We start from the raw sequence: 24754 nt of genomic DNA, 5'->3' as shown, positions 1-24754 counted from the left end.
CCCTCAAAAAAGTAATGCTGGTCTTGTCAGAAACATCCACAGCGATTTCTAAAGGGATTTATGAGTGTAGGGATGAGATCTGAGGCAATGACTTTGTTCCCAGATGCACTTTGCGCTTGGCTTGCAATGACCTTGGGTGGAGCTTCTAGGGATTGTGTTTTGTGGGGAGCTTGGGCCTTGGGGTCAGATTCCAGGACCTTCCACTCCAGAGTTTCCTGATTGACTCTGATGGGTTACCTAATCTGTATGTCCCTGAGTTACTCACTTCTGAAGCAACTGGGGTTTTAATAGTACCACTTAGTGTAGTTTTAAGGACCATGTAAAATGACACTTGTAAAGCACTTAAAATAGTGCCTGCCACAGCCATCCAGGTAGGGTGAACATTTGCTAGTCTTCTGGACCAGCTATTTCTGTCTTGTTAGATCAAGAGTCAGACTGAGCTTCCTAGAAGTCTGGGGACTGGTCTGAAAATTGGGCAGAAACTGGGGTTGCAGCAGTCGCCTTCTCCCTAGAGAATTTCAGTGAGCATCCTTCCCTGCTTTTATCACCAGGTTTTTTTTTTTTTTTTTTCTGGAAGAAGTTTCCTTCTACACTTTTTGGGGAAGAATATTCTCTGCCTCTTTTTTATCAGCTAGAAGACACAATAAAAATATGTTAAATTCATTAAAGGATAATCTGAGGCAAGAGATAGATATTTATTAAGTTTTTAGATACACGGTGTAAAGGAGCTAGAAGAATTTCTAGAAGGGTTGAAAGGACCTACTGTGTCATGCTGAAAATAATTTATAACTTGCCTGCCCTGGAACATAACTGCCACTTGGTTTAGGGAGTTGTCTAGACCTGTCGCAGGACTAACTTAAACTTTCCTAAAAATGAGGTTCTGGATTTTTCTTTCCAGATTCTATCAGTTTAGATAGATTCTATTCCCATCCATTCTTTTAAACAATATTTACAGAGATCATATTTAGAAAATCTAAATACAAAATTGTAGAGAAATTAGAAATAAATCCATGACATGTTCTGGTCACTGATATGAATCACCCCCAGCTTATGCTCATTCATGTGGATATTTAGAGCAGAGAGAGCTGCCCAAGGAACATTAGATTGATTTGTTGCTACACAAATGGACATTAATAATTGTTTTCTCATTGCCTCTATCCATCATTCTGTTAGAGCAACACACTCAATTATGCCTCTTGCAGGTTATTCTGAATTCTTTGTTGATTAATTTATTCAGCAAGCATTTATTGGTTACTTTCTATGTATAAAGAAGTGCAGGTGATACAACTTGGGAGTGATAAAATACTTATAATAGAGCATCTGTATTCTTGGGAAGTTTGAAGCTTTCTGTTGGGAAAGCAAGACACAAAATATGGAACATAGAATTTTACCCATTCCACAACCACCTATCCAAATGCTTGCTATTGGTCATACAGTGTTGGAAACTGGAAAACAGCCATGATGGCAGTAGGTTCTCCTTCCTGGTGACTCACAGTTAGATGATGATGAAAAGGACTCCAGAAGAGCCTATGTTTGATACTCTGTCAGCACAGGTTCATTCTGTTGAGCAGTCAGTGGCTGCTACCTGAGAGGGAGGGATTTTCACTTAGGAGCTTTTTGCCTTTTGGCCAAATTAGGAAACTGTGTGGGTGAAGGCCAGAGCTATACTAGCTTGGTTGAGGAAGGATAAAATTAATCCCTGCAGGACAGGTAGGGCTGGAGAGGCAGAGTTGCCAGGTCGTAATGGGCTGAGGCTAAAGAACCTGTATGTCTCCCACGGGCCAGTAGGCTTTAGGCTGAAGTCTTTCGGAAAGACATTCATGGACTTCAGGAGGCCTGTGAACACCTATGATTAAAAGTGAAACCTATGTGTCTGTAAATAAGAGGCTTCTACTGGGCTCCCTCAACCAAACAAGGTTAAGAAGTCTTGCAGAGGTGATGAGGACACAGGAAGGATTTTGAACAGCGGTCCATTTGGCATGGTAGAGCCTCCCTCTTGCTCTGTCAAGCAGGACAGGCATGTGGTGTGGGGGAGGAAGGGGAGAAGACTCACTATGACCCTCCATTCCTTCAGATGGCAAGTCAGTAACTTACCTGTGTGTCAGGCACTAAGAATGAGTGGGCGCACCCTGGCAAGTAAGGTGGCCACAGTCCCGGTCATGGTAGAGATAATGGCTCATAGGTAAGACACATAACTAAGCAGAAGACAGCAAAGTGGATCCGCTGCAGCTGTCATTTCTGTAGGCACGTTTCCATCCAATAACTATTTCTGTGCTAGGCTGTCTTCAAGGTGCTGGGGGAATGAAGCTTACCTTTCTGGGAGGAAGACGCACAATGAAATAAACATTTGGAACAAGTGTGTTAGTCACCTTTTCAGGTGCTGTGACCAAAATACCTGACAAGAACAACTGAGAAAAGGGAAAGTTTATTTTGAACTCAAAGTTTCAGAGGTTTAGTTCATGGTTTGCTGAGTCCATTGCTCTGGGCCCAAGGGGGGTGGCACATCATGGTGGAAGCGCATGGTGGAGGAGAGCTGCCCCATCTGCAGGGTCAGGAAATGGAGGAAGGGCAATGGGCAGCAGGGAAGATGCGACCTTCCAGGGCATGCTGCCATTGACCCTCTCCTCCAGGCAGGCCCCACCCACCTACAGTTACATTCAAACTAAGATGGGCCAGTAGGTTACAGCTCTCAATCTAACCATCTCACTTCCAAACACGCCTGCACTAACAGAAGCTTTTGGGGGACACCTCACATCCAGACTATAATGGCAGGTTTGATGTTGGGTGGTGTTAGGGTTGTGAAGACCACAAACCCACCAGTGTAGAGTGGAGAGAGTAAGAGGGAGCCCAGTCTAAACCGACCAGGAAAGCCGTGCTGGCAGAGGGAGTGAAGCTGCTCTGAGGGAAGATGCAAGGCCAGGAGGAGCTGGGTATGGAGGAGGGCGCTGGGACTGCAGCCCTGGCAGCACCTGAACCTGGGGAGCAAAGGCAGGAGAGCAGTGAACAACAGGCAGGGTCACATTGTGCTGGGCTGTGCAGGGCACTGAAAGGACTTCGAGTTTTCTTGTTGGAGGGGCGGAAACCTGCCAAAGGTTTGGAATGGGGAGTGCAAAGCCTTCTGCTCTAGGAGGACAACTCTAGGGCTTCTGGAAATAGGCTGATGCATTGGCAAGGCTCATGGAGGAACTTATTTGAGCTGAAACAGGAGGATAAATAGGAATTATTTGGGTGTGGGAACAGTGTTCCAGGCAGGAGCCCAGGCTAAAGTACCTCCGTGGGTCCTAGAAGTAGGCTTTCTGGGAAAGTCTTGCATGCATCGAGTTGAGGTTCCTTTGGTTCATTCAAGGGAAGTTGCAGAGTGTAGAGGAGGTAATTAGCATGTGATCTGAAGTCCAGGAGGGCGTGTGGGGTGCCAGTTGCATGTGGCCACACATGTTTCTGAGATCCCAGAGAGTAAATGTAGGCTGAGAATGGCAGAGAGCCAAGGGCAGAACCCTGAGGAACACTGCCTGAGGAGCCCCATGGAGGCAGCAAATACTGCAGAGGAAGTGGAATAGTTGCCAGAGGCCCAAGTCCATGTCCACCTAGGTGGGTAGAGGTGGGGTGGCGATACTAACTTCTGTAAGAATTCAAACTTGAACTAGTGTGAGCCGGAGTATGAGGGTAGGTCTTACGATGATGTGGAACTGAAGCTTAGTTTTCTAGCAGGAATGAGATCTGTATAGGTGACAGAAAGCAGGAAGTTTGAGGGAAACATATTGTGAGCAATTTCTTTCTTTTTTTTTATTGTAAACAAATGGGATACATGTTGTTTCTCTGTTTGTACATGGCGTAAAGGCATACCATTTGTGTAATCATAAATTTACATAGGGTAATGTTGTTTGATTCATTCTGCCATTTTTTCCCTTCCCCCCACCCCTCCCACCCCTCCCCTCCCTCTATACAGTCCTCCCTTCCTCCATTCCTGCCCCCCTCCCTTAACACAACTCCAACCCCAACACTAACCCCTCCCACCCCCCATTATGTGTCATCATCCACTTATTAGCGATATCATTCTTCCTTTGGTTTTTTGAGATTGGCTTATCTCATTTAGCATGATATTCTCCAGTTTCATCCATTTGCCTGCAAATGCCATAATTTTATCATTCTTTATGGCTGAGTAATATTCCATTGTATATATATACCACATTTTCTTTATCCATTCATCAATTGAAGGACATCTAGGATGGTTCCACAATCTGGCTATTGTGAACTGAGCAACTATGAACATTGATGTGGCTGTATCTCTGTAATATGCTGATTTTAAGTCCTTTGGGTATAGGCCAAGGCGTGGGATAGCTGGGTCAAATGGTGGTTCCATTCCAAGTTTTCTAAGGAGTCTCCATACTGCTTTCCAGAGTGGCTGCACTAATTTGCAGCCCCACCAGCAATGTATGAATGTACCTTTCTCCCCACATCCTCGCCAACACCTGTTGTTGCTTGTATTCTTGATAATCGCCATTCTAATTGGGGTGAGATGGAATCTTAGGGTGGTTTTGATTTGCATTTCTCTTATTACTAGAGATGTTGAACATTTTTCCATATGTTTGTTGATTGCTTGTAGATCTTCTTCTGTGAAGTGTCTATTCATTTCCTTAGCCCATTAGTTGATTGGATTATTTGCATTCTTGGTGTAGAGTTTTTTGAGTTCTTTATAGATTCTGGAGATTAGTGCTCTATCTGAAGTATGATTGGCAAAGATTTTCTCCCACTCTGTAGGCTCTTTCTTCGCATTGCTGATAGTTTCCTTTGCTGAGAGAAAACTTTTTAGTTTGAATCTATCCCAGTTATTAATTCTTGCTTTTATTTCTTGTGCTATGGGAGTCCTGTTGAGGAAGTCTGGTCCTACGCCGACATGTTGAAGCTCTGGACCTACTTTTTCTTCTATAAGATGCAAGGTCTCTGGTCTGATTCCGAGATCCTTAATCCATTTTGACTTTAGTTTCGTGCATGGTGAGAGATATGGGTTTAGTTTCATTCTGTTGCATATGGATTTCCAATTCTCCCAGCACCATTTGTTGAAGAGGCTATCTTTTCTCCATTGCATATTTTTGGCCCCTTTGTCTAGTATGAGAAAATTGTATTTATTTGGGTTTGTGTCCGTGTCCTCTATTCTGTACCATTGATCCACCTTTCTATTTTGGTACCAATACCATGCCGTTTTTGTTACTATTGCTTTGTAGTAGAGTTGAAGATCTGGTATTGCGATACCCCCTGCTTCACTCTTTCTACCAAGGATAGCTATTCTGGGCTTTTTATTCTTCCAGATGAGTTTCATAATTGCTTGCTCTATTTCTGTAAGGTACATCATTGGGATTTTAATTGGAATTGCATTGAATCTGTATAGCACTTTTGGTAGTATGGCCATTTTGACAATATTAATTCCTCCTATCCAAGAACATGGGAGATCTTTCCATCTTCTAAGGTTTTCTTGAATTTCTTTCTTTAGTGTTCTGTAGTTCTCATTGTAGAGGTCTTTCACCTCTTTTGTGAGACTGATTCCCAAATACTTTATTTTTTTCAAAGCTATTGTGAACGGGGTAATTTTCCTAATTTCTCTTTCTGAAGATTCATCGCTTATGTATAAAAATGCCTTAGATTTATGTGCATTGATCTTATATCCTGCGACTTTACTGAATTCACTTATGAGATCTAAAAGTTTTCTGGTGGAATTTCCTGGTTCCTCTAAGTATACAATCATATCATCAGCAAATAGGGATAGTTTGAGTTCTTCTTTTCCTATTCGTATCCCTTTAATTTCTTTGGTCTGTCTAATTGCTCTGGCTAGAGTTTCAAGGACGATATTGAATAGAAGTGGTGAAAGAGGGCATCCCTGCCTTGTTCCAGTTTTTAGAGGGAATGCTTTCAGTTTTTCACCATTTAGAATGATATTAGCCATGGGCTTAGCGTAGATGGCCTTTACAATGTTAAGGAATGTTCCCACTATCCCTATTTTTTCTAGTGTTTTGAGCATGAAGGGGTGCTGTATTTTATCGAATGCTTTTTCTGCATCTATTGAAATAATCATGTGATTCTTGACTTTAAGTCTATTGATATGGTGAATGACATTTATTGATTTCCTGATGTTGAACCAACCTTGCATCCCTGGGATGAAACCCACTTGATCATGGTGCACTATCTTTTAAATATGTTTTTGTATGCGATTTGCTAAAATTTTGTTTAGAATTTTTGGGTCGATGTTCGTTAAGGATATTGGTCTAAAATTTTCTTTCCTCGATGTGTCTCTGTCTGGTTTAGGTATCAGGGTGATATTGGCTTCATAGAATGAGTTTGGGAGGGTTCCCTCCTCTTCTATTTTCTGGAATAGTTTGAGAAGTATTGGAATGAGCTCTTCTTTAAAGTTTTGTAGAACTCGGCTGAGAACCCATCTGGTCCTGGACTTTTCTTTGTTGGTAGGCTTTTGATGACTTCTTCTATTTCATTACTTGAAATTGATCTATTTAAATTGTGTATGTCCTCCTCGTTCAGTTTAGGCAATTCATATGTCTCTAGAAACCTGTTGATGTCTTCAAAATTTTCTATTTTGTTGGAGTATAGGTTTTCAAAATAGCTTCTAATTATGTTTTGTATTTCAGTCATGTCTGTTGTGATATTTCCTTGTTCATTCTGAATTTTAGTGATTTGGGTTTTCTCTCGTCTTCTCTTTGTTAGTGTGGCTAAAGGTTTATCAATTTTGTTTATTTTTTTTGAAGAACCAACTATTTATTTTGTCAATTTTTTGTATTGTTTCTTTCGTTTCAATTTCGTTGATTTCAGATCTGAGTTTAACTATTTCCTGTCTTCTACTACTTTTGGTGTTGGTCTGTTCTTCTTTTTCTAGGGCTTTGAGCTGTAGTGTTAGGTCATTTATTTTTTGAGTTTTACTTCTTTGAATGCGCTCCATGAAATAAATCTTCCTCTAAGTACTGCTTTCATAGTGTCCCAGAGATTTTGATATGATGTGTCTTTGTTCTCGTTTACCTCTAAGAATTTTTTAATTTCCTTCCTAATATCTTCTGTTATCCATTCATCATATAATAGCATATTGTTTAATCTCCAGGTGTTGGAGTAGTTTCTGTTTTTTACTCTTTCATTAATTTGTAACTTCAATCCATTATGATCTGATAGAATACAAGGTAGTGTCTCTATCTTCTTGTATTTGCTGACATTAGCTTTGTGGCATAATATATGGTCTATTTTAGAGAAGGATCCATGTGCTGCTGAGAAGAAAGTGTATTTGCTCTTGGTTGGATGGTATATTCTATAAATGTCTGTTAAGTCTAAATTATTGATTGTGTTATTGAGATCTATGTTTTCTTTGTTCAATTTTTGTTTGGAAGATCTGTCCAGTGGTGAGAGAGGCGTGTTAAAATCACCAAGTATTATTGTGTTATGGTCTATTTGGTTTCTAAAATTGAGAAGGATTTGTTTAACATACATGGATGAGCCACTGTTTGGGGCATAGATGTTTATGATTGTTATATCTTGCTGATTTATGCTTCCCTTAAGCAGTATGAAATGTCCTTCTTTATCCCTTCTGACTAACATTGGCTTGAAGTCCACATTATCTGAAATGAAGATGGATACTCCAGCTTATTTGCTGAGTCCATGTGCATGGTATTTTTCCCCATCCTTTCACCTTTAGTCTATGGGTATCTCTTTCTATGAGGCGAGTCTCTTGCAGGCAACATATTGTTGGATCTTTCTTTTTAATCCAATCTGCCAGTCTATGTCTTTTGATTGATGAATTCAGGCCATTAACATTCAGGGTTATTATTGAGATATGATTTGTATTCCCGGTCATTTGGTTCATATTTAAAATTTTTAACACATCTTGGTTCCTCCTTTATTTGACAGTTCCTTTAGGATAATTCCTCCCTTTGCTGATTTGCTTCTTTGTTTTTTATCTCTTCCTCATGAAATATTTTGCTGAGAATGTTCTGTAATGCTGGCTTTCTTTTTGTAAATTCTTTTAGCTATTGTTTATCATGGAATGATTTTATTTCATCGTCAAATTTGAAGGTAAGTTTTGCTGGGTATAAGATTCTTGGTTGGCATCCATTTTCTTTCAGAGCTTCAAAAATGTTGTTCCAGGCCCTTCTAGCTTTTAGGGTCTGGATTGAAAAATCTGCTGATATCCGTATTGGTTTCCCCCTGAATGTAATTTGGTTCTTTTCTCTCACAGCCTTTAAAATTCTGTCTTTATTTTGTATGTTCGGTATTTTCATTATAATGTGCCTTGGTGTGGGTCTGTTGTAATTTTGTGTATTTGGAGTCCTATAAGCCTCTTGGATTGATTTTCCATTTCATTCTTCAGATTTGGGAAATTTTCTGATATTATTTCATCGAATAGATTGTTCATTCCTTTGGTTTGTTTCTCTAAGTCTTCCTCAATCCCAATAATTCTCAGATTTGGCCTTTTCATGATATCCCATAGTTCTTGCAGATTCTGTTCATGATTTCTTACCATCTTCTCTGTTTGTTCAACTTTGTTTTCGATGTTAAATATTTTGTCTTCAATATCTGAAGTTCTGTCTTCCAGCTGTTCTATCCTATTGGTTATGCTTTCTATGGAGTTCTTAATTTGGTTTATTGTTTCTTTCATTTCAAGGATTTCTGTTTGGCTTTTTTTCAATATCTCTAACTCTTTATTGAAATGATCTTTTGCTTCCTGAATTTGCTCTGTTAACTGTCGATTGGTGCGATCGTTCAATGCCTGCATTTGCTCTTTCATCTCATTGTTTGCTTCCCTAATCATTTTAATTATGTACATTCTGAACTCCCTTTCTGTCATTTCTTCTGCCATGCTGTGGTTGGATTTTATTGATGTAACATCTAGATTTGTTTGGGGTATTTTCTTCCCTTGTTTTCTCATATTGTTCAGGAATCAGTGGGTCATTAAGATATTGCAGATTTCCTCTATCAACTTATAATGTCCCTGAAGATTGCTAGTATATCCCCTCTTATCCTTCAGTAGCCTGCAGTCTTGGAGGTAGTTGATAATGCGGTGCTCCACAAGGAAGCTGCCTCTCTAGGGATGGTGACACTCAGGTGGCGTATATTCCCTGCTAGTGGGCAGAGGTGCCTCCACTTGTTGACCAATGGTCATCCAATGGGGAACTAGACTGCGGGCTGAGGCAAGGCCTGTTTGTGCCTGTGTCTCTGGTTTTACTGTCCCTGTGGGAAAACCTCCCCCGGCAGGGAAGACTCACTTGTGGGGATGTCTCACTGGTCAGTTGCCCTCCTAGAGGTTCCCCTCAATCTACAACTACCGCCTGGGCTGGGCTGTCTTCCTCTGCAACGTTCCCAGGGACCTGGACCTATCTCCTGGGCCTGGGAGCCTCACCCTTAGCAGGCGAGTCTCCTTAGGCTGCCTCTCCCAGAGAATCCGCCCGCAGTCCTGGAAACTTTGCTCCGCCCCTAGGCGTGTCTCTCTGCGACTCTTCCAGCAAGAAGCCACCTAGCTCCTGGGACATGCTCTGCACCTAATCGCCTGGCTATGCGGCCCCTCCTCTGAGCGGCCACCTGGAGCCCCGTACAATAGCTCTGATACCCAGAGACCTGCCACACACCTCCTCCTCTGGACAGTGGCCCGGTTTCCGAGTCCAAGCAACTCACTTCGCGTCTCCTCCTCCCACCAACCGCCCGTAGCCCTAGGCAGTCACTCCAAGTCCAAGTGACCCGTCCTGTTCCTCCTCCTCCTCCTTGGGGTTGCCCCCCAGGTGTTCAGGAGCGGTGGCTCTGAGACCAAGTGACCCACCGCGCTCCTCCTCCAGGCAGGCCACTGGAGCAGTCGTTCTGAGTTCAAACAGCTCACCACGCAGCTCCTCCTCTGGCAACCGCCTGTGGCTCTGATGCAGTCACTCCTAGACCAAGCGACCCACCGCTCTCCTCCTCCAGGCAGCCCCCCGGTGTTCAGAAGCGGTCGTTCTGAGTCCAAACAGCTCGCCACGCAGCTCCTCCTCAGGCAGCCACCCGGAGCCCCAGTGGTTGCTCCAAGTCCAAGCACTGTGCTGAGCCGCCTCCTCTACGATGATCCCAGTTGTCCGTGTTTACCGCTCCAGCGGGGGAAGGGCGTCTCGCCGAGAAACTCTACTTCACAAAGTTCCCTGCGTTCCGGGGCTACCGGCCCATCCGGGACGCCTCCCCAATGGGAGAGACTCACCCGGCGGCTTTGAGTTGGTCCCAAGTCTCTCACTATCTCCTCTTTTGAATCTTGCGTCCTGGAGCAATGTGAAATGCAGCCGCCCTCTAGTCCGCCATCTTGAAAACCTCTGTGAGCAATTTCTTAAAGGTGATTTGACTACATTTTGCTTAGGGAAATACAAAGAGAGCAATATTGTTTTTGGTGCATGAAATTCAAGAATTTGGGCTTAAATCTAATGTGTTATATATATAATTTATATGTTTATATAATATATATATTTATAAATATAAGTATATTATAAATATATATTATAAATATAAATATATTATAAATATATATTATATAAATATATATATTTTATATATATATTTTAAATATATATATTTTATATACATGTTTATATATGTTTATATAATATATATAATATATGTATATTTATAAATATAAATATATTATAAATATATAAATTATAAATATAAATACATTATAAATATATATATATTATATAAACATATATATTTTATATATATATAAATATATATACATATATTTTCAACTTGAGTTTTTCTGCTTTATAACTCCCCTAATATTACAGGCAGAAGTTTGAGAGTTTCGTTTCTGTGTATTTTCGAGAGAAGAAAGTTTCAGAACTTTCGTTATCCTCAAACTGGTCCATAACCCCACAAAAGTAATAATCCACACATGCATGCAATGGAAAGTTGTTAAAAAATGAATGTTGTATTTTATGAGAATTCTTTAGGCAGGGCTATCAGGGGGAGTTTGAGGAAAAATGGGAGGTGGACCATTAATTGAGACTTGGAGTATTATTGATTTCTCAGATACAAATGATGAGAACAAGGAATGGAGAGAAGGATAAGCAGTGTTTTGAAGAAATAATTGACTAAATGAGGTGATGGATTACATGTGGGAGGTGCATTTAGCAAATATTTATTAAGAACCTACTGTGTGTCAGTTAAAATTGGGAGCAAATGAGACATAAGTCTTGCCTTCTTGGAGTTTACTGGTTACTAGGGGAAAATACACCTATCAGTAAAACCCAAATATAGGACTGGATTTTGTGGTAATTTCCATGAAGGAAAAATCTGGGGAATTCTGTGTGTATACAGCTTTGGAGATTTGATTTGGTGAGGGAGAATTATGAAGTTATTTCACTAGCACTTAATTAAACCACATTTCTAGGGCATAGACATCTGTTGGTTCTTTTAACTTAGCTTTGTAAAAATACTTCCTCTAGAAACCAGGATTTCAAACTTTTTAAAAATGCTTGGCTACTCAGGAGAATAATGCTTTTGGATAGCTGGTACCATTATTTGTGGTTAGAAAAACAACAGTATTTGATTACACTGAGCTTTAAATTTTTCCTTTGATTAATAAAAATCTTCTCAGTCAATATTTTATTATGCCATGTTTACGCTTGATCTGAGTGAGTTCACCTGGACCAATATTAATAATGCCTTCAGATACCTCTCAATTATGTTGAATATGGTGAACATGTAATATCAGTGGGGCATCCCTTTGGAAATAGTAATCAATTGATAAAATGAAAATTGAACTAAATTGAGGCAGTTGAGTTTCCAATTTCCATAAGTAAGTGTGTTGCTGCCTTTTTCTTTTTAAACATTGTCTTTCATGCTTCTGGTCACCCTTCCTCTGCCTTTACTTTGTTCCTTGGTCACTTGTATGCTTCAGAGCTAGAACATGTTAAGTTACTGATGTGAAACATGCCTTCATTTCACCCTGAAGCTTCTGTCTTGTTTCTTTCCAGACAATCTTGAAAGGTGTTGGTAAAACTGAAGAATGTTTAGTCTCTTTATCTGTAGCTTAGTAATCCAGCCATAACAGTGGGTTACAATTCAATGAGAAAGGGGTAAGAACTTTTCAAGGAAAGAGGGGTTTTAACAATATTGCTAAAGAATTGGTTCATCCTTCATTTATAATCCAGTGCTAAGAGCTTGGTTAGAACTTGGAAGTTTCCTCTCAGAAAGACAGAACCTGAAGATATTTTGAGCACGAAATTTTGGTCCTATGAAAATAAAGGAAATCAAAGATCCTCTGAGGAGAGGAAGAAACATTGACTTAAACAGGGAGTAAGCCCTTCCTGCTAAGGAGGTGTGAGGCTAACAGTACCAGGCCTATGACAGAGCAGTGGGCCAAACCAGGTGGACAGCAGCAAGAAGAGATGAGATGAGACCAAGCTGGGACCACAACTAGGCCCCTCTGCTGGAGTTGATCTAACTAGGGGTACCCAGATAATCCAAGGTTGGTGTCTGTTCCACTTACACGGTCAGGTCTTCACTTCATCAGTTCAATTATGGATGAATTTATTTGTTATCAGTATTTATGGAGTCTCTCTTTCAAATGAGACACTATGCTCTATGTAACCTTGTCATTACAAAGATGAATTAGACATTACAAAGAAGAATTAGACACGAGCAGTGAAGATGAGAGTAAATCAGTGGAAGGAATAATGTAGCTAATAGCAGAAGAGAAGTACCAAATCACCTGTTAGAAAGTCCCAAGAAGGGCTGAGTTATTGCAAGTCTGTGGGGATTAGGAGTGGCTGGCAAGGGAGGAAAGCAGTCAAAGGAGACCTAAAAAACTAGCAGTCCTCTCGTACTCCTTAGGATGGCTGCTGTAAAACAAGCAAAGCAACAAGTGTTGGCAAGGATGTGCAGAAATCAGAGCCCTTGTGCCTTAGGGCAATATAAAGTGGCACCACCACTATGGAAAACAGTATGATGGGTCCTCAGAAAATGGAAAATACAAATATCATATGATCCCGGAATGCTACTTCTGGGCGTAAATATAAAAGACTAAAAAAAAGCTGGATCTTGAAGACATATTTGTACACCCACGTTTATGGCAGTATTATCCACAATAGCCCAAAGGAAGGAACCTGTATATCTATGAGTAGATGAATGAATGGATATCAAAATATGGTGAAGATATATGATGGAATGTTGTTCAGTCTTAAAAAGGAAAGAAGTTCTGACACATATACAAAAAGGATGGACCTTGGGACACTATGCTAAGTGAAATAAGCCAGATCCCTCTGCAAAAAACAAAACAAAACAAAACAAAAAACAAAACAAAACAAAAAAGACGAATACTGAATGGTTCCACTTAGGTGAGGTATCTGGAATAGTGACATTCTCAGAAACAGGAAGCAGACTGGTGGTTGCCAGTAGATAAAGGAAGGGGGAAATTGGAAGTTTAATGGGTACAGAGTTACAGTTTTGTAAGATCGAGGATTTCTGAAGATTGGTTACACAACAATGTGAATATTGTTAACATTACTGGCTTGTACACTTAAAAATGATTAAGATGGTAAATTTCAAGTTATATGTATCTTACCACAGTTTTTAAAAAATGCATTGCTGTTGATCCTTGAATGATGTGGTAGTTAGGGATGCCAATCTCCTGTTCACTTAAAAAAATCTGAGTATAACTTTAAAAATTAAGACATTTATCTATCAGGAACTTGCAGTTTGTCAAAAAAAAAGATCAAGTTGTAAGTTTTTTATTACACATTAAAAATAAAATTTATTAAAAACCTCAATTTGATCCTATATGACACAAAATTTTTAAAGAAAAAAACTATGCCTTTAAAAAGAACATATTTGTCATTACCAGAAGACATGACTTTAGGTAAAAGTAGTAAAAAACCCCTCCTGCATAGACAATGCTTGTAGCTTGAGTTGTTTGGCCAACAGGTAAAGAGCAAGCACAGAAGTTCTGTGATTTCTTATCTTGGGGATTTCCTATTCGTTTCTAAGTGTTGGGTGGCCAGAGGGTAGTAGAGATGATAACTGCTCTCCTCAATGGCAGGGTTGGATGAATTCTCAGACAGTGGGTTGGTGGCTTTTCTCTCCTTGCCATCTTGTGCCTTACTGCTTTGCCGGGGGCCTGTGGGTAATTGAAGTTGCAGTGTACTGATGTTGAAGTGGCTGCTGCCCTTGGGTCTCTTCTTAACAATCTATATCTTCTTCATTGCAGCCCTCCCTGAACTGCCTTTGGTGAGCAGGGACCTGGAGGAACCTTAGTCTATAGCTCTCGCATTCATTTTGTCTTTCTGGTCCACCTTGTTCTCCTGCACCCTGGCTGTTAGCACCCTGCATGGCTTCTCCCTGCACAGGAGGGTTGAAATACTGAGGTCCACGCCCTGGGGTCTCCAATGTAGTAAGGAAGGAGCCAGTGCCAGCGGTAGGACCAGTGTTGGTGGGCACGGACTTGGGGAGCACTAGGGTCCCTCCTACTTCCCCACTCTCTCTATTCTGGAAGTTCTGCTGTTAATTGTGTGAACAGCATCTATGACGATGATGTCGGTCGCATAGTCAATGCCTTGAACGCAGCTCCACCAGCGCCTGGAACATAGGCTACCTCGCGCGCTTTTCTCCAGCAACACCCGATTCACCGTCTCGCCTCCGACCTGCCCAGGGACATCTTGGTTACTCGTCTTCATGGCGGTCTGTTATATACGTTCATCTTTCTTTGTGTTATTCCCGTTAATGAGACCATATCCTTTTCTTAACGTTGAACCATGTGACCCAAACCTTCCGCCATAGCAGAGTCCTCGCGGGTAGCAGCCGCGGATGCGCGGCCGCGCGCGCGGGGCTCCTGCGCCGCTGTCCGTGGTGCCGCGCTTGGTGGCTGCTGCACCCGCCACCTTCTGGGTGTGGGCCTTGCTGCTCAGGTTGTGGCGAGGGTTCCCCGGGAGCGGGTGATGGTGACTAGGCCAGCGGTGGCGGAGGGGCTGCGGAGGGCTCCCTGCGGTCCTCTCCGCCCTCCCGCTGCCCATCAAACTCCACGAATAACTTTTGTCTCCTCCAAACCCAACTAGTTGGAGCCTGCCTTTGACCGGAAGCCTAACCAATACCATAAACAGACATAAACGATCGTGAACACATTTTGCATGGTACATTTATTAAATATGATGAAATTTACCCGCAAATCGTGAGATTTCTCTTTTTTATTGCCGTATGCAATTTATGAGTGTTTTAGGTGGATATTAGCAATACTTGAGTAGCTGCAACTGGAAGTGGTTATGAAATTATTACAGAGGTAAAGTACAGTACAGTTTTATACAGTTATGATTTAATACTGCATCTTACCTTGTCTACATTTCTATACTACACATGGTGCCAAGTTGAGTTTGTGTGTGGTGTGCCTAAGTTTTGATACCTTTTAACTTTTAAGAATGGATTTTTACAATTTATAGTAAGTAATAAAATAGACTATTACATATTTATATATTTTATGCATTCATGACATATCCTTTTTCTTAAAATTTTTCTATATTTCTAGGGTACAATGTCCATGTGGAAGTTTTTTCGAACTGTTGTGTGTCTCCCCTTTCCCAATCCACCTATAGACTATTGACAATTTAAAGCTGTTTTGTTTTGAGAGTCAACTGTACTTTATTATACAGGCATTGTGTGAGTATATTTGACATCTTGGAACAGTTGCCTATGCATACTGTTCGTTCTTTCATTCATTCAACACACTTTTATTGAATACTTGCTGTGTGCCAGGCATTGAGCTAGGTACTTGGTGTGCAACAATTAATAAGGTTTCTAAGACATTACGCCTGTCCATTTCACGCTTACACACTATCCACTCCCACACCCCCAAAGTCACTGAGTTCCTATAGTAAAATATTCACAACTGCTTCCTACTGACTTAGATTGTGCATAAGACATTAGTAAACAAACAGTAAAAAGCTGAGGTCGATGGGGGGGCATTTGGCAGCCTAGTGATAAAATGGAAAGAGATGGGTAACTGAATAGGAACTAGGATTGAAAACTGAGCCAGTGCTCTCTAAGCATCATTAAAAAATAAAGAATTCCTATTTGAGGCTGCCAACCTCAGAGCCAAGTTATTCCAAATGGAAAAAGTTGGCAAGGTTAGATGTGCTTAACCCCAAGGAGCCAATGTTTTGTGAATTTTATGGCAAATGTAGCTGGAGACCCAGCACCACAAAATTGTGTACAATATTAATGAGTAAGAAGGGCAGGGAAGGGGTTAAATCTGAACTACAAGGAAAAAGGGCTGTAATGGGGGAATTGGTGAAAGTCAGCATGGGCTGGTTATTTGGGTGGCGAATGGAGGAAGGAACTCGGAGCTTCCTTAACCATGAGATCCCGGGAGCTCTGTCCTCAATTTACTGCATCTCTTCTTATGTCAGCTTTGAAAATCTCCTAGGAAACTTCACCCCATCTAACCTCCCAATACCTGCCAACCTCTATTTCCCAATCACCTTTGTACACTCTCTTCATTCAATTCCATTTATCACTGAGTGCCAACTACATTCCAGGCACTGTGCTGCACTCTGGCCACATATCCCCAATCCCTTATACCACCCTGAAAATCCTGGGCCCATGTATCATCTGCTTCTGTGTCTGACCAGATGAGAAATGTGAACTTCTTCTCCTCTCTTCTTTCCTTAACTCCTTTCGTTCAGTCTTCTTCAAGGTATCTTCACCCAGATGGCTCCTTATATGGCTTCTTTAGTTTCCTTCTTGACTTTATTCTTTTAGCCTCTTTGTACCATCATCCATTCTGTCCCTGCTGACCTATTCTCCTCAGTTCGCATGAGGACTTTGTGACCTCCTCCATTCTAAAAATACTTTTGGGGATTATATATTTCAAGAATATGAAATACTACATGAAATCTTTCTTTTCCCATTCCCATCCAAACTCTCAAAGGAAGGCCCTTCACTCATCTTACTGCATTCTCCCCACACTTCCAAGTGGGCTTTGGCTGGAACCTCTGCCCTTTCCCCCAAGAACTCCTTGCTAAGCCTCCTCTTAGTCAAATTCAAATTCACTTTATCAGTTCTTGTTTCCTTGGTCTTCTCCGTTCAATTTGGCACTATTGAGCAACCTCAAGTCATTCGTAAAGCTTTGCACGTCCCCATTTTCTTGGTCTCCTGGCACCATGCTTTCTTTATGTTTATTTTCAGTTTCATTTCTGGGATATGCATCTTCCATGAAATCCATAAAGGTTGAGATGACCATCTGTGTTCCTCTACTCTTCTCCTCCTACATGTTCTTAAAGAGGACTATTGAATATTGAAGAAAAGTACCCTTAAGTTAGAGAGTAGAGTTATAAAAATCCATGCCCAGGGTTACCTGGTCACAATAACAAAAAAATTTGTAATTTTGGTTTTTTGACATGTGTTCTACATTATTTGTCAATTCACTGGAATTTCAGATTTCATTCAGCTGTTTTTGCTTTGTTTCTACTTCCTGAAGACTTTTTCTGTGGTTTAGAATCAGAATGAGCATTAGTCTTTAACAGTTCTGATTTAATTGTAAGTTTTGGAGAAAATGAAGAAGTTTATTAGAAACCAGCTAATTCCATTCTGTCATTTTTTGGGGGGTAGCATTTTCTGGGATAGACATTCTGTTTCTTAAGTAAGTTTGCAATAAACAATTTTCCTTCAAGGTTAATACAATAGGCAAACACCTTTTGTGACAGCAGACAGCAAGAAGTAACAAAAGATTAGCTTACATTATGATTCATTATTTCAAAATGTCAGAATAAAGTGAATCTGCTCATCTCCTAAGGCTCTTATTTTTTAGAGGAGAATGCATATTTTGCTTTTCTGATGCTAATGGACTCACTGCCTTTTTTCCCTTCTCCCCAGGCCAAATTCAGATAATCGCCGCCAGAGTGGCAGAGAGAGACTGACCAATAACAGTGACAAGGGAAACCTGGCCCTGGAATCTGCCAAGGAGACTCGATATTGTGCGGTATGCAATGACTACGCCTCTGGCTACCACTACGGAGTCTGGTCCTGTGAGGGCTGTAAGGCTTTCTTCAAGAGAAGTATTCAAGGTAATAGTGTGTTGAAATCAACTTATTCTATTTTTGATCCAAAGAGCAGAAATGACCAAGGAAGGAAGACACAATCAGCTACGTGTATAGAACGGTAACACCTAGTGGGTCCACTAGTATCTTTGGTGGAAACACAGAGAAAAAATGGAGTCTCACAGGAGCAGACAGATGCCAGGGAAGCTGTGGTTGCATAATTCTGCTTCCTCCATTTGGCAAGGTCCCTGCAATTCCAGCAACTCTACAGAAGGGGACTGCAGTAGCTGGGTCTCTGAAATGAAAGGAAATGTCTCTGCCCTGATTGGGGATTGGCAGATGGACATTCCTGTTCTGCAAGCAACTAAGCTTATATATGATATGATTCGTGCATTATTATCTCTCTACCTTGGCCTTGTCCAGGTTAGTATTCTGTTCTGATCTTTAGTCCAGCTCTGTTCTATCCAGCTTGTTCTCTTCCTCTCTTCCATCTCTTTCCTGTCTCAATGGATGACATGACCTTTTGCTAACATGAACAGACCAAATATTGGGTGACTTGAATAAGGGAATATATCATCTGTACCAAGTAGTTATTAAGTATCTAACTGTAACATTTCATTCTCCTGCTTGCTCAGTCTTTTTGTTGTATTTGGTTTACCAATTGCAGCTTCTCTGATATACTGCCAGCTACATTTTACCTCTACTGCAGGGTTGTCTGTATTGTGGTATTACACAGGATAACCGAGGAAAACATCAATCATTTTTACTACGAAAACATCCATGCTACAGATCCTTTGTCTGAAAGCCTTACTGAATTCACTTTTTGTCTTAATAGTGGAATATTTTTTTCTCTGTTCTTATTCCTTTACCTTTTCAGGTTCTATGAAGCTTGGTATATAGATACTAAGGATATTTTTGAGAGTTTTTACTTTTCCCTCTCCAGAAATCTAGACTTAAGTAACTTGTTGAAAACCAGAGTCTGCTAAATTAATAGACACTGACAGAAGAAGTGATTCTCAGGAACCTTCTGCTATGGCTCTTCACAGCTCTGATATGGCATGAAAACTGAGGAATGGTACATACTATTTATTTTTCTTTCCTTTGCCAGTGGATTTTTTTAAAGCTGTTCATATCTTAATAGAGTAGACTGTGAGGTCAATGTGGTCCATTTAAAAAGCATTTTCCTTGACACTTATTGCTTTCAACATCTTTTAAAACTCTGCTCTAAGACTTGGACTTTTTTGTCAGTGTTTTTATAAAATTAATGATATTCTCTGACAATAAATCCATAGGGTATGTGTGTGTGTCTGTGTGTGTGTGTGTATATATATACACAGACTTAATTTTACTAGCTGATACTATATCATAATTCAGAAAATGCAATTTAAAATTTATATCTTGGTTAAGGTTAGTATAAATACTTAAAGGTCTTTTGACAAACATCATCTTTTGTGGTTTTACTGTTTATTTGATTTTATATAATCTCAAATATTATTTTCACCAAGCATTTAATCTGATAATGAAAATGTATCTGATAAAGGTAAGGTTAGTGAATAGGTTCAGCTATACACTTAAGCAAGTCAAATATCAGAGATTAATTTCCCTCATTGGTAAAAATGATTTAGAGGAGTGCAGGGTTCAGCAAACCCTGGGTATAATAGTGACTACTTTAGCTTTTGCAAGCCATGCAGTTTCTGTTACAGGTCTTCTCCTCTGGCACTGTAGCTTGCAAAGAGTCATGGGGAATATGTAAATAAGTGAGAGTGGCTATGTGCCAATAAAGCTTTGTCAAAATAGACAACTGACCAGAACTGAATGGTAGATCAATATTTGCTGATCCCTGATTTAATAGTTATTTTGATTTTATTTAATCTACATACCACTGTTTATGGAAGAAGATAGGTGGTTTTTAAAGTTCTGATTATTCATGCTTTATTGAGAACTTATTCTGTACTTTTCTGAGGGAAATAGAAAAATTTGTAAGACACACTTTCTAATCCCACAAAATTTAGAAGTTGTTTGGGAAGTTTATTTGGGGAAACAAAAATACTTGTTCTCATGACATAATTAGAAAGTAAGTCAGTATAGAGAAAGTGTTACTTTATGAAAAAGATAAGGAAAACAATAGATACATGTAAGAGAAAAAGGTAGCATCAGTTATAAATGGAAACTTATGGAGACTGAAAGTAGAAATGACTGTCTTCCAAGAAACAATAGCAATAGTCTTACAAATTATTTTCATCATATTTGTTCAATGTTAGTAGCAATCTACACAAGTTCCCATCACATTTAGTATTAGCTCCAGGCATTAAGACATCTGAACAGAAAATAAAGACAAAGAAAAATACACTTATAGGAATATCAATGAAAAATGTGCTTATAAAACAGGTATTTTATTGGTATGGTTTTACCTCAAGTTCAATTTTTTAAAATAATTTCTGCTTACTCTTTGACACTTTATATGTATATGCACACACACATATATTTTAATCTCCATCTTGTATACACAGAATAACAGTAGGATTTCATTACAATTGTATCATATAAAAATGAAATTTTTACCTGGATTCAGAAACTTCTTATGTATCATGGTGTGGTCACATATATAAAATTTCTTCCATGGAGTGAATATTGAGTCCAAAGTTCTGGAAGAAATCTAGAAATAAGACAGAATAATTACTCTTAGAGAGAGAGAGTGGGACCTTAAAACTATTGAGTTCATTAATTTATTAATTTATTTGTTGAATATTTCTATTAGGCAAAGTACTGTGCAAAAGTCCTGGGGATACAATTATAGAAAAGACCTGGTCACTACTCTCATTGAGCTTATAAGTAGAGGTAGAAATGAGTAAATAAACCAGCAATTAAATTGCAGAGTGACAGTGTCAAGCCTGAGGTGAATGCAGGGTTTTACAGAGGTCTAAGGCTCTCAGAGAAAGTTTCCCTGATTAAAATTAAGTCTGAAGGATGAGACCAGTGAGTAAGGAATGAATGTTTAGTTATAGAATGAACGTATGAGCGAAGATCAGGAGGAAAGACAAGAGTGCAGGGAGTTCTGTGAATAAAAAGTAACAAAATTCATTTACCATTAGGTTAAACAGAAACATTCCTAGGCTGTTTCATCTTAGACTGTGTCAAAGCAGAGTAACTGATTCCCTATTTTAATGGTATTTCCATATGTTTTGTTGGTTTGTATTTCTACAAGGGAAAATACCAGAGCAAGTTTAAATGTTACCAATCCTGTTTTCTCATCAGAATCTTGATAACGTGGACCTAAAAGTTTTACTGAACTTTTGTGGCTCTTTATAAATCACACTGCCCCTCAAACACACTGAAGGACAGTAAAGGGGCTGGCACGTAGGTGGAAAGTTCTGAAGAGGCTGCAGCTCTCCCTGCTTCTCGTATTATTAAGAAGAGAGCTAGGAGTGAGCACACATCAGATTATTCTCATGTTCTAAGTGTTTTTGGTCAGGGAGGTAAAGTGTTGGACTTGAAAGCACACAAATTTTTATCCACTACTTAGTCTACAAACTTGATTACTTAAGGAGTTGAGTAATGGCCTCCAGTTGAATGCATTTTTTTTAAAAAAAATAAAAAGCAAAGTCAAGGATGCTATTAAATTCAGAAGGATGAAATTGAATATTTCACAAATTTAGTAATCATTGCAGGCATAGGATTATGTCTTAAGGTGTGTTTTCGATAGAGCATATGGAATGAGTTACATAAGCAGATCCAGTTATAGGTTCAGCAGCCAGTATTATCTTTGAGTGTTTTTCCAAGGAAAATGATTCTACTGAGTTCATTTCTCTGACATTATTATTTCAGATGCCCTGAGGCACAGCAGGGAGCAAGTCTATCCATACACCATTAAGTATGCTATCACTTCATGTTTATCCATCTATAGAAGTGACTCAGAATTAGAATAGATAAGCATGGCCAAGGCAGTTGTTAGCCCACAGGTTAGCTGAGAGGGGACAACCTGCTATCAGGGTGGAGTCTGGTTATGGTTCAATGCAGTGAGAGGCTTAGGTCCAACAAGGATGACTGAGAGTTTGATCCACCTGGACCTTAGAAAGCATCGCAGTGCTCTAGTCCAGGACCCTGGATAGCTCCGGCAAAAGCTGCAGAGGACATGTGGAGGCTTACTTTCTAAAGAAAGGTCCAGTTAGCTGGTTCCATCCACTCTGTAGAGCTCTGTTAAGAAAGAACACAGTTAGTCCAGGAACCCTTGTTCACTCAAGGTTAACTAGTTTTTATATTAGTGTCTAGCCTCCTGGCTTGGTGGGCACCCATATCTGGGAAGGGTTAGTGAATGGGGTAGGCATGGAGGTCACTTTTTCATAGTGTTACTGTTTTATGCTGGTGGTCTTTTCAGAGATGTGATTGGGATCCTGACAACATAGGTACAGAAAAACACTAAGTCTTTTTTCTCCACATTTCCACACTTGCCCCTCTGCAGTGCAGTCTCCATGTAGCAGCAGGAAACAACTTTAGATACTTAGCCAAGCCACGTGATCTTGAGCTTAAAACTCTTATGAACTTAGAGTAAAATTTCCTTTGTATAGCTTACAACAGTCTGCCTACCTCCACTACTGTTTACGTCTCCCCAGTTCACTGTGGTCCGGCCACACTGAACTTCCTTCTTTTCTTCCAACGTGCCAACATGTTCCTTTTTCAGAAACAAGCACATATAGTTCTCTCTTCCATTGCTTGGAATGCCCAGATTTCCCTGGCCAACTTCTCATTCAGAGCTCTGCCCACAGCTACTTCCTCAGGGTGGTCTTCCCCAATTTTCCTACCCAAAAGTATCCCTACGGACCAGTGCCCTGAGTTGTTGTTTTTAAAGTACTCCCTTACCCTGTCTTTTCTTCTTCTTTTCAATTGACACATAACAACTGTACACATTTGTAGGGTACCAGGCAATGTTTCAAGACATGCATACACTATATAATATTTGAATCAGAGTAAACATTATCTTCTGAATAATTTATCATTGAGATTAAAACATTCAAAATCCCCTTTCCTACAACAAAACAAAACAAAACAAAACAAAAATCCCCAAACCCAAAACTCCAATTGACAGTACTTCCCATTCCATCCTACCTCATAGTGGTGAGAACAGAAGCCAAGAGCTATCCCGACCTGCTTCAGTCCTACGCCACTTCAATTGGCAGGTTGGTGAGCAACACAAAGAGAGGAAGGGGTTAACACCCCTGGTCCTTGCTTGCTTTTTTTCTCTCTCTCCGTGTTTCACCCAAGAAGAAATGAGAAGAAGGACACTGGGGCATAGGCAGTGCTATCCATTCTCCATGACCATTTTAACCATCTCACTGGACACAATTCTTTTTCTATCATTTTTCATTAAGATTTTTCCTTTTTTTTTTCTTGGTGTTCTTGCTGTGCTGATTGGTTCGTGGACATACATACATTCATATATTTGTGTCTTTTTTCTCATTTTTAGCATTTAAAGAATGTGGTTATTTTTCCTTGCCTTATTTTTTGAGGGTTAGATTTTTTGGTTTATTTAATTTAGTTTTGTTTTGTTTTGCTTGTCTCTGTCCTTTATTCTCCCACTAACAGCCCAGTTCTCTTGTTCTCTCTTTATCTCTCCCTTTACTTAATTTTCTTATTTTTCTCCTCCTTTCTTCTTTTGATTTTTAATTTATTCTAATTGGTTGTACCTGAAAGTAGAATGCATTTATACACTTTGATATTCCTACATAAATGGTGTATTATAATTTCTCATTTTTCTGATTGTACATGTAGAATCATATCAGTCATGCAGTCTTATATGTACATATGGTCATAATGTCTATTTCATTGTACTATCCTTCCTATCCCTGTATCCCTTCCCCTCTCTTCACTCCCCTGTACCCAAACTAAAGTACCTCTATTCTTCCTTAGCACCCCTGCAACCTTATTGTGAATTAGCATTTGCACATCAGAGAAAATATTCAGCTTTTGTTTTTTGGGGGTTTGGCTTATTTCACTTAGCATGATATTCTCCAGCCTCATCCATTTACCAGCAAATGCCATAATTTCATTCTTCTTTAAAGCTGAGTAATATTTCATCAAATATATATACCGCATTTTCTTTATCCATTCATCTAATGAAGGGCACCTAGGTTGGTTCCATTGTTTAGCTATTATGAATTGAGCTACTATAAACATCAATGTGGCCACATCCCTGTAGTATGCTGACTTTAAATCCTTTGGGTATGAACCCAGAAGTGGGATAGCTGGGTCAAATGGTGGTTCCATTCCAAGTTTCCTGAGGAATCTCCATACTGCTTTCCAATGGTTGTACCAATTTGCAGTCTCACCAGCAATGTATGAGTGTACCTTTTTCCCCACAACCTCACCAACATTTTTTGTTACCTGTATTCTTAATGATTGCCATTCTGACTGGAGTGAGATGAAATCTTGGAGCAGTTTTGATTTGCATTTCTCTAGTTGCTAGAGATGTTGAACATTTTTTCATGTATTGTTGATCAATTGTATTTCTTCTTCTGTGAAGCATCTGTTCAGTTCCTTAGCCCATTTATTGATTAAGGTTTTTTTTTTTTTTGGTGTTAAGTTTTTGAGTTCTTTATATATCCTAGATATTAGTGCTTTATCTGAGGTGCATATGATAAAGATTTTCTCCCCGTCTGTATGCTCTCTTTTCACATTATTGATTGTTTCTTTTGCTGAGAAGAAGCTTTTTAGTTTGAATTCATTCAATTTATTGATTC

At 39.7% G+C, this 24754-nt stretch overlaps 1 protein-coding gene across 4 annotated transcripts in view; it reads left to right on the top strand.

Moving 5' to 3' along the window:
• Positions 1 to 24754, top strand: part of Esr1 (estrogen receptor 1) — a 379897-nt gene that overhangs the window by 141800 nt on the left and 213343 nt on the right. For all 4 annotated transcript variants that reach the window (XM_047558193.1, XM_047558192.1, XM_047558194.1 and 1 more), the window contains exon 3: positions 17857 to 18047. In XM_047558193.1, coding sequence (XP_047414149.1) covers positions 17857 to 18047 — 191 coding nt within the window. The remainder of the gene's footprint in view (positions 1 to 17856; positions 18048 to 24754) is intronic.

The sequence above is a fragment of the Sciurus carolinensis genome, chromosome 7 (assembly GCF_902686445.1).
Source record: "Sciurus carolinensis chromosome 7, mSciCar1.2, whole genome shotgun sequence".
NCBI lineage: Eukaryota > Metazoa > Chordata > Mammalia > Rodentia > Sciuridae > Sciurus > Sciurus carolinensis.
This window is presented reverse-complemented; position numbering and strand designations above follow the sequence as displayed.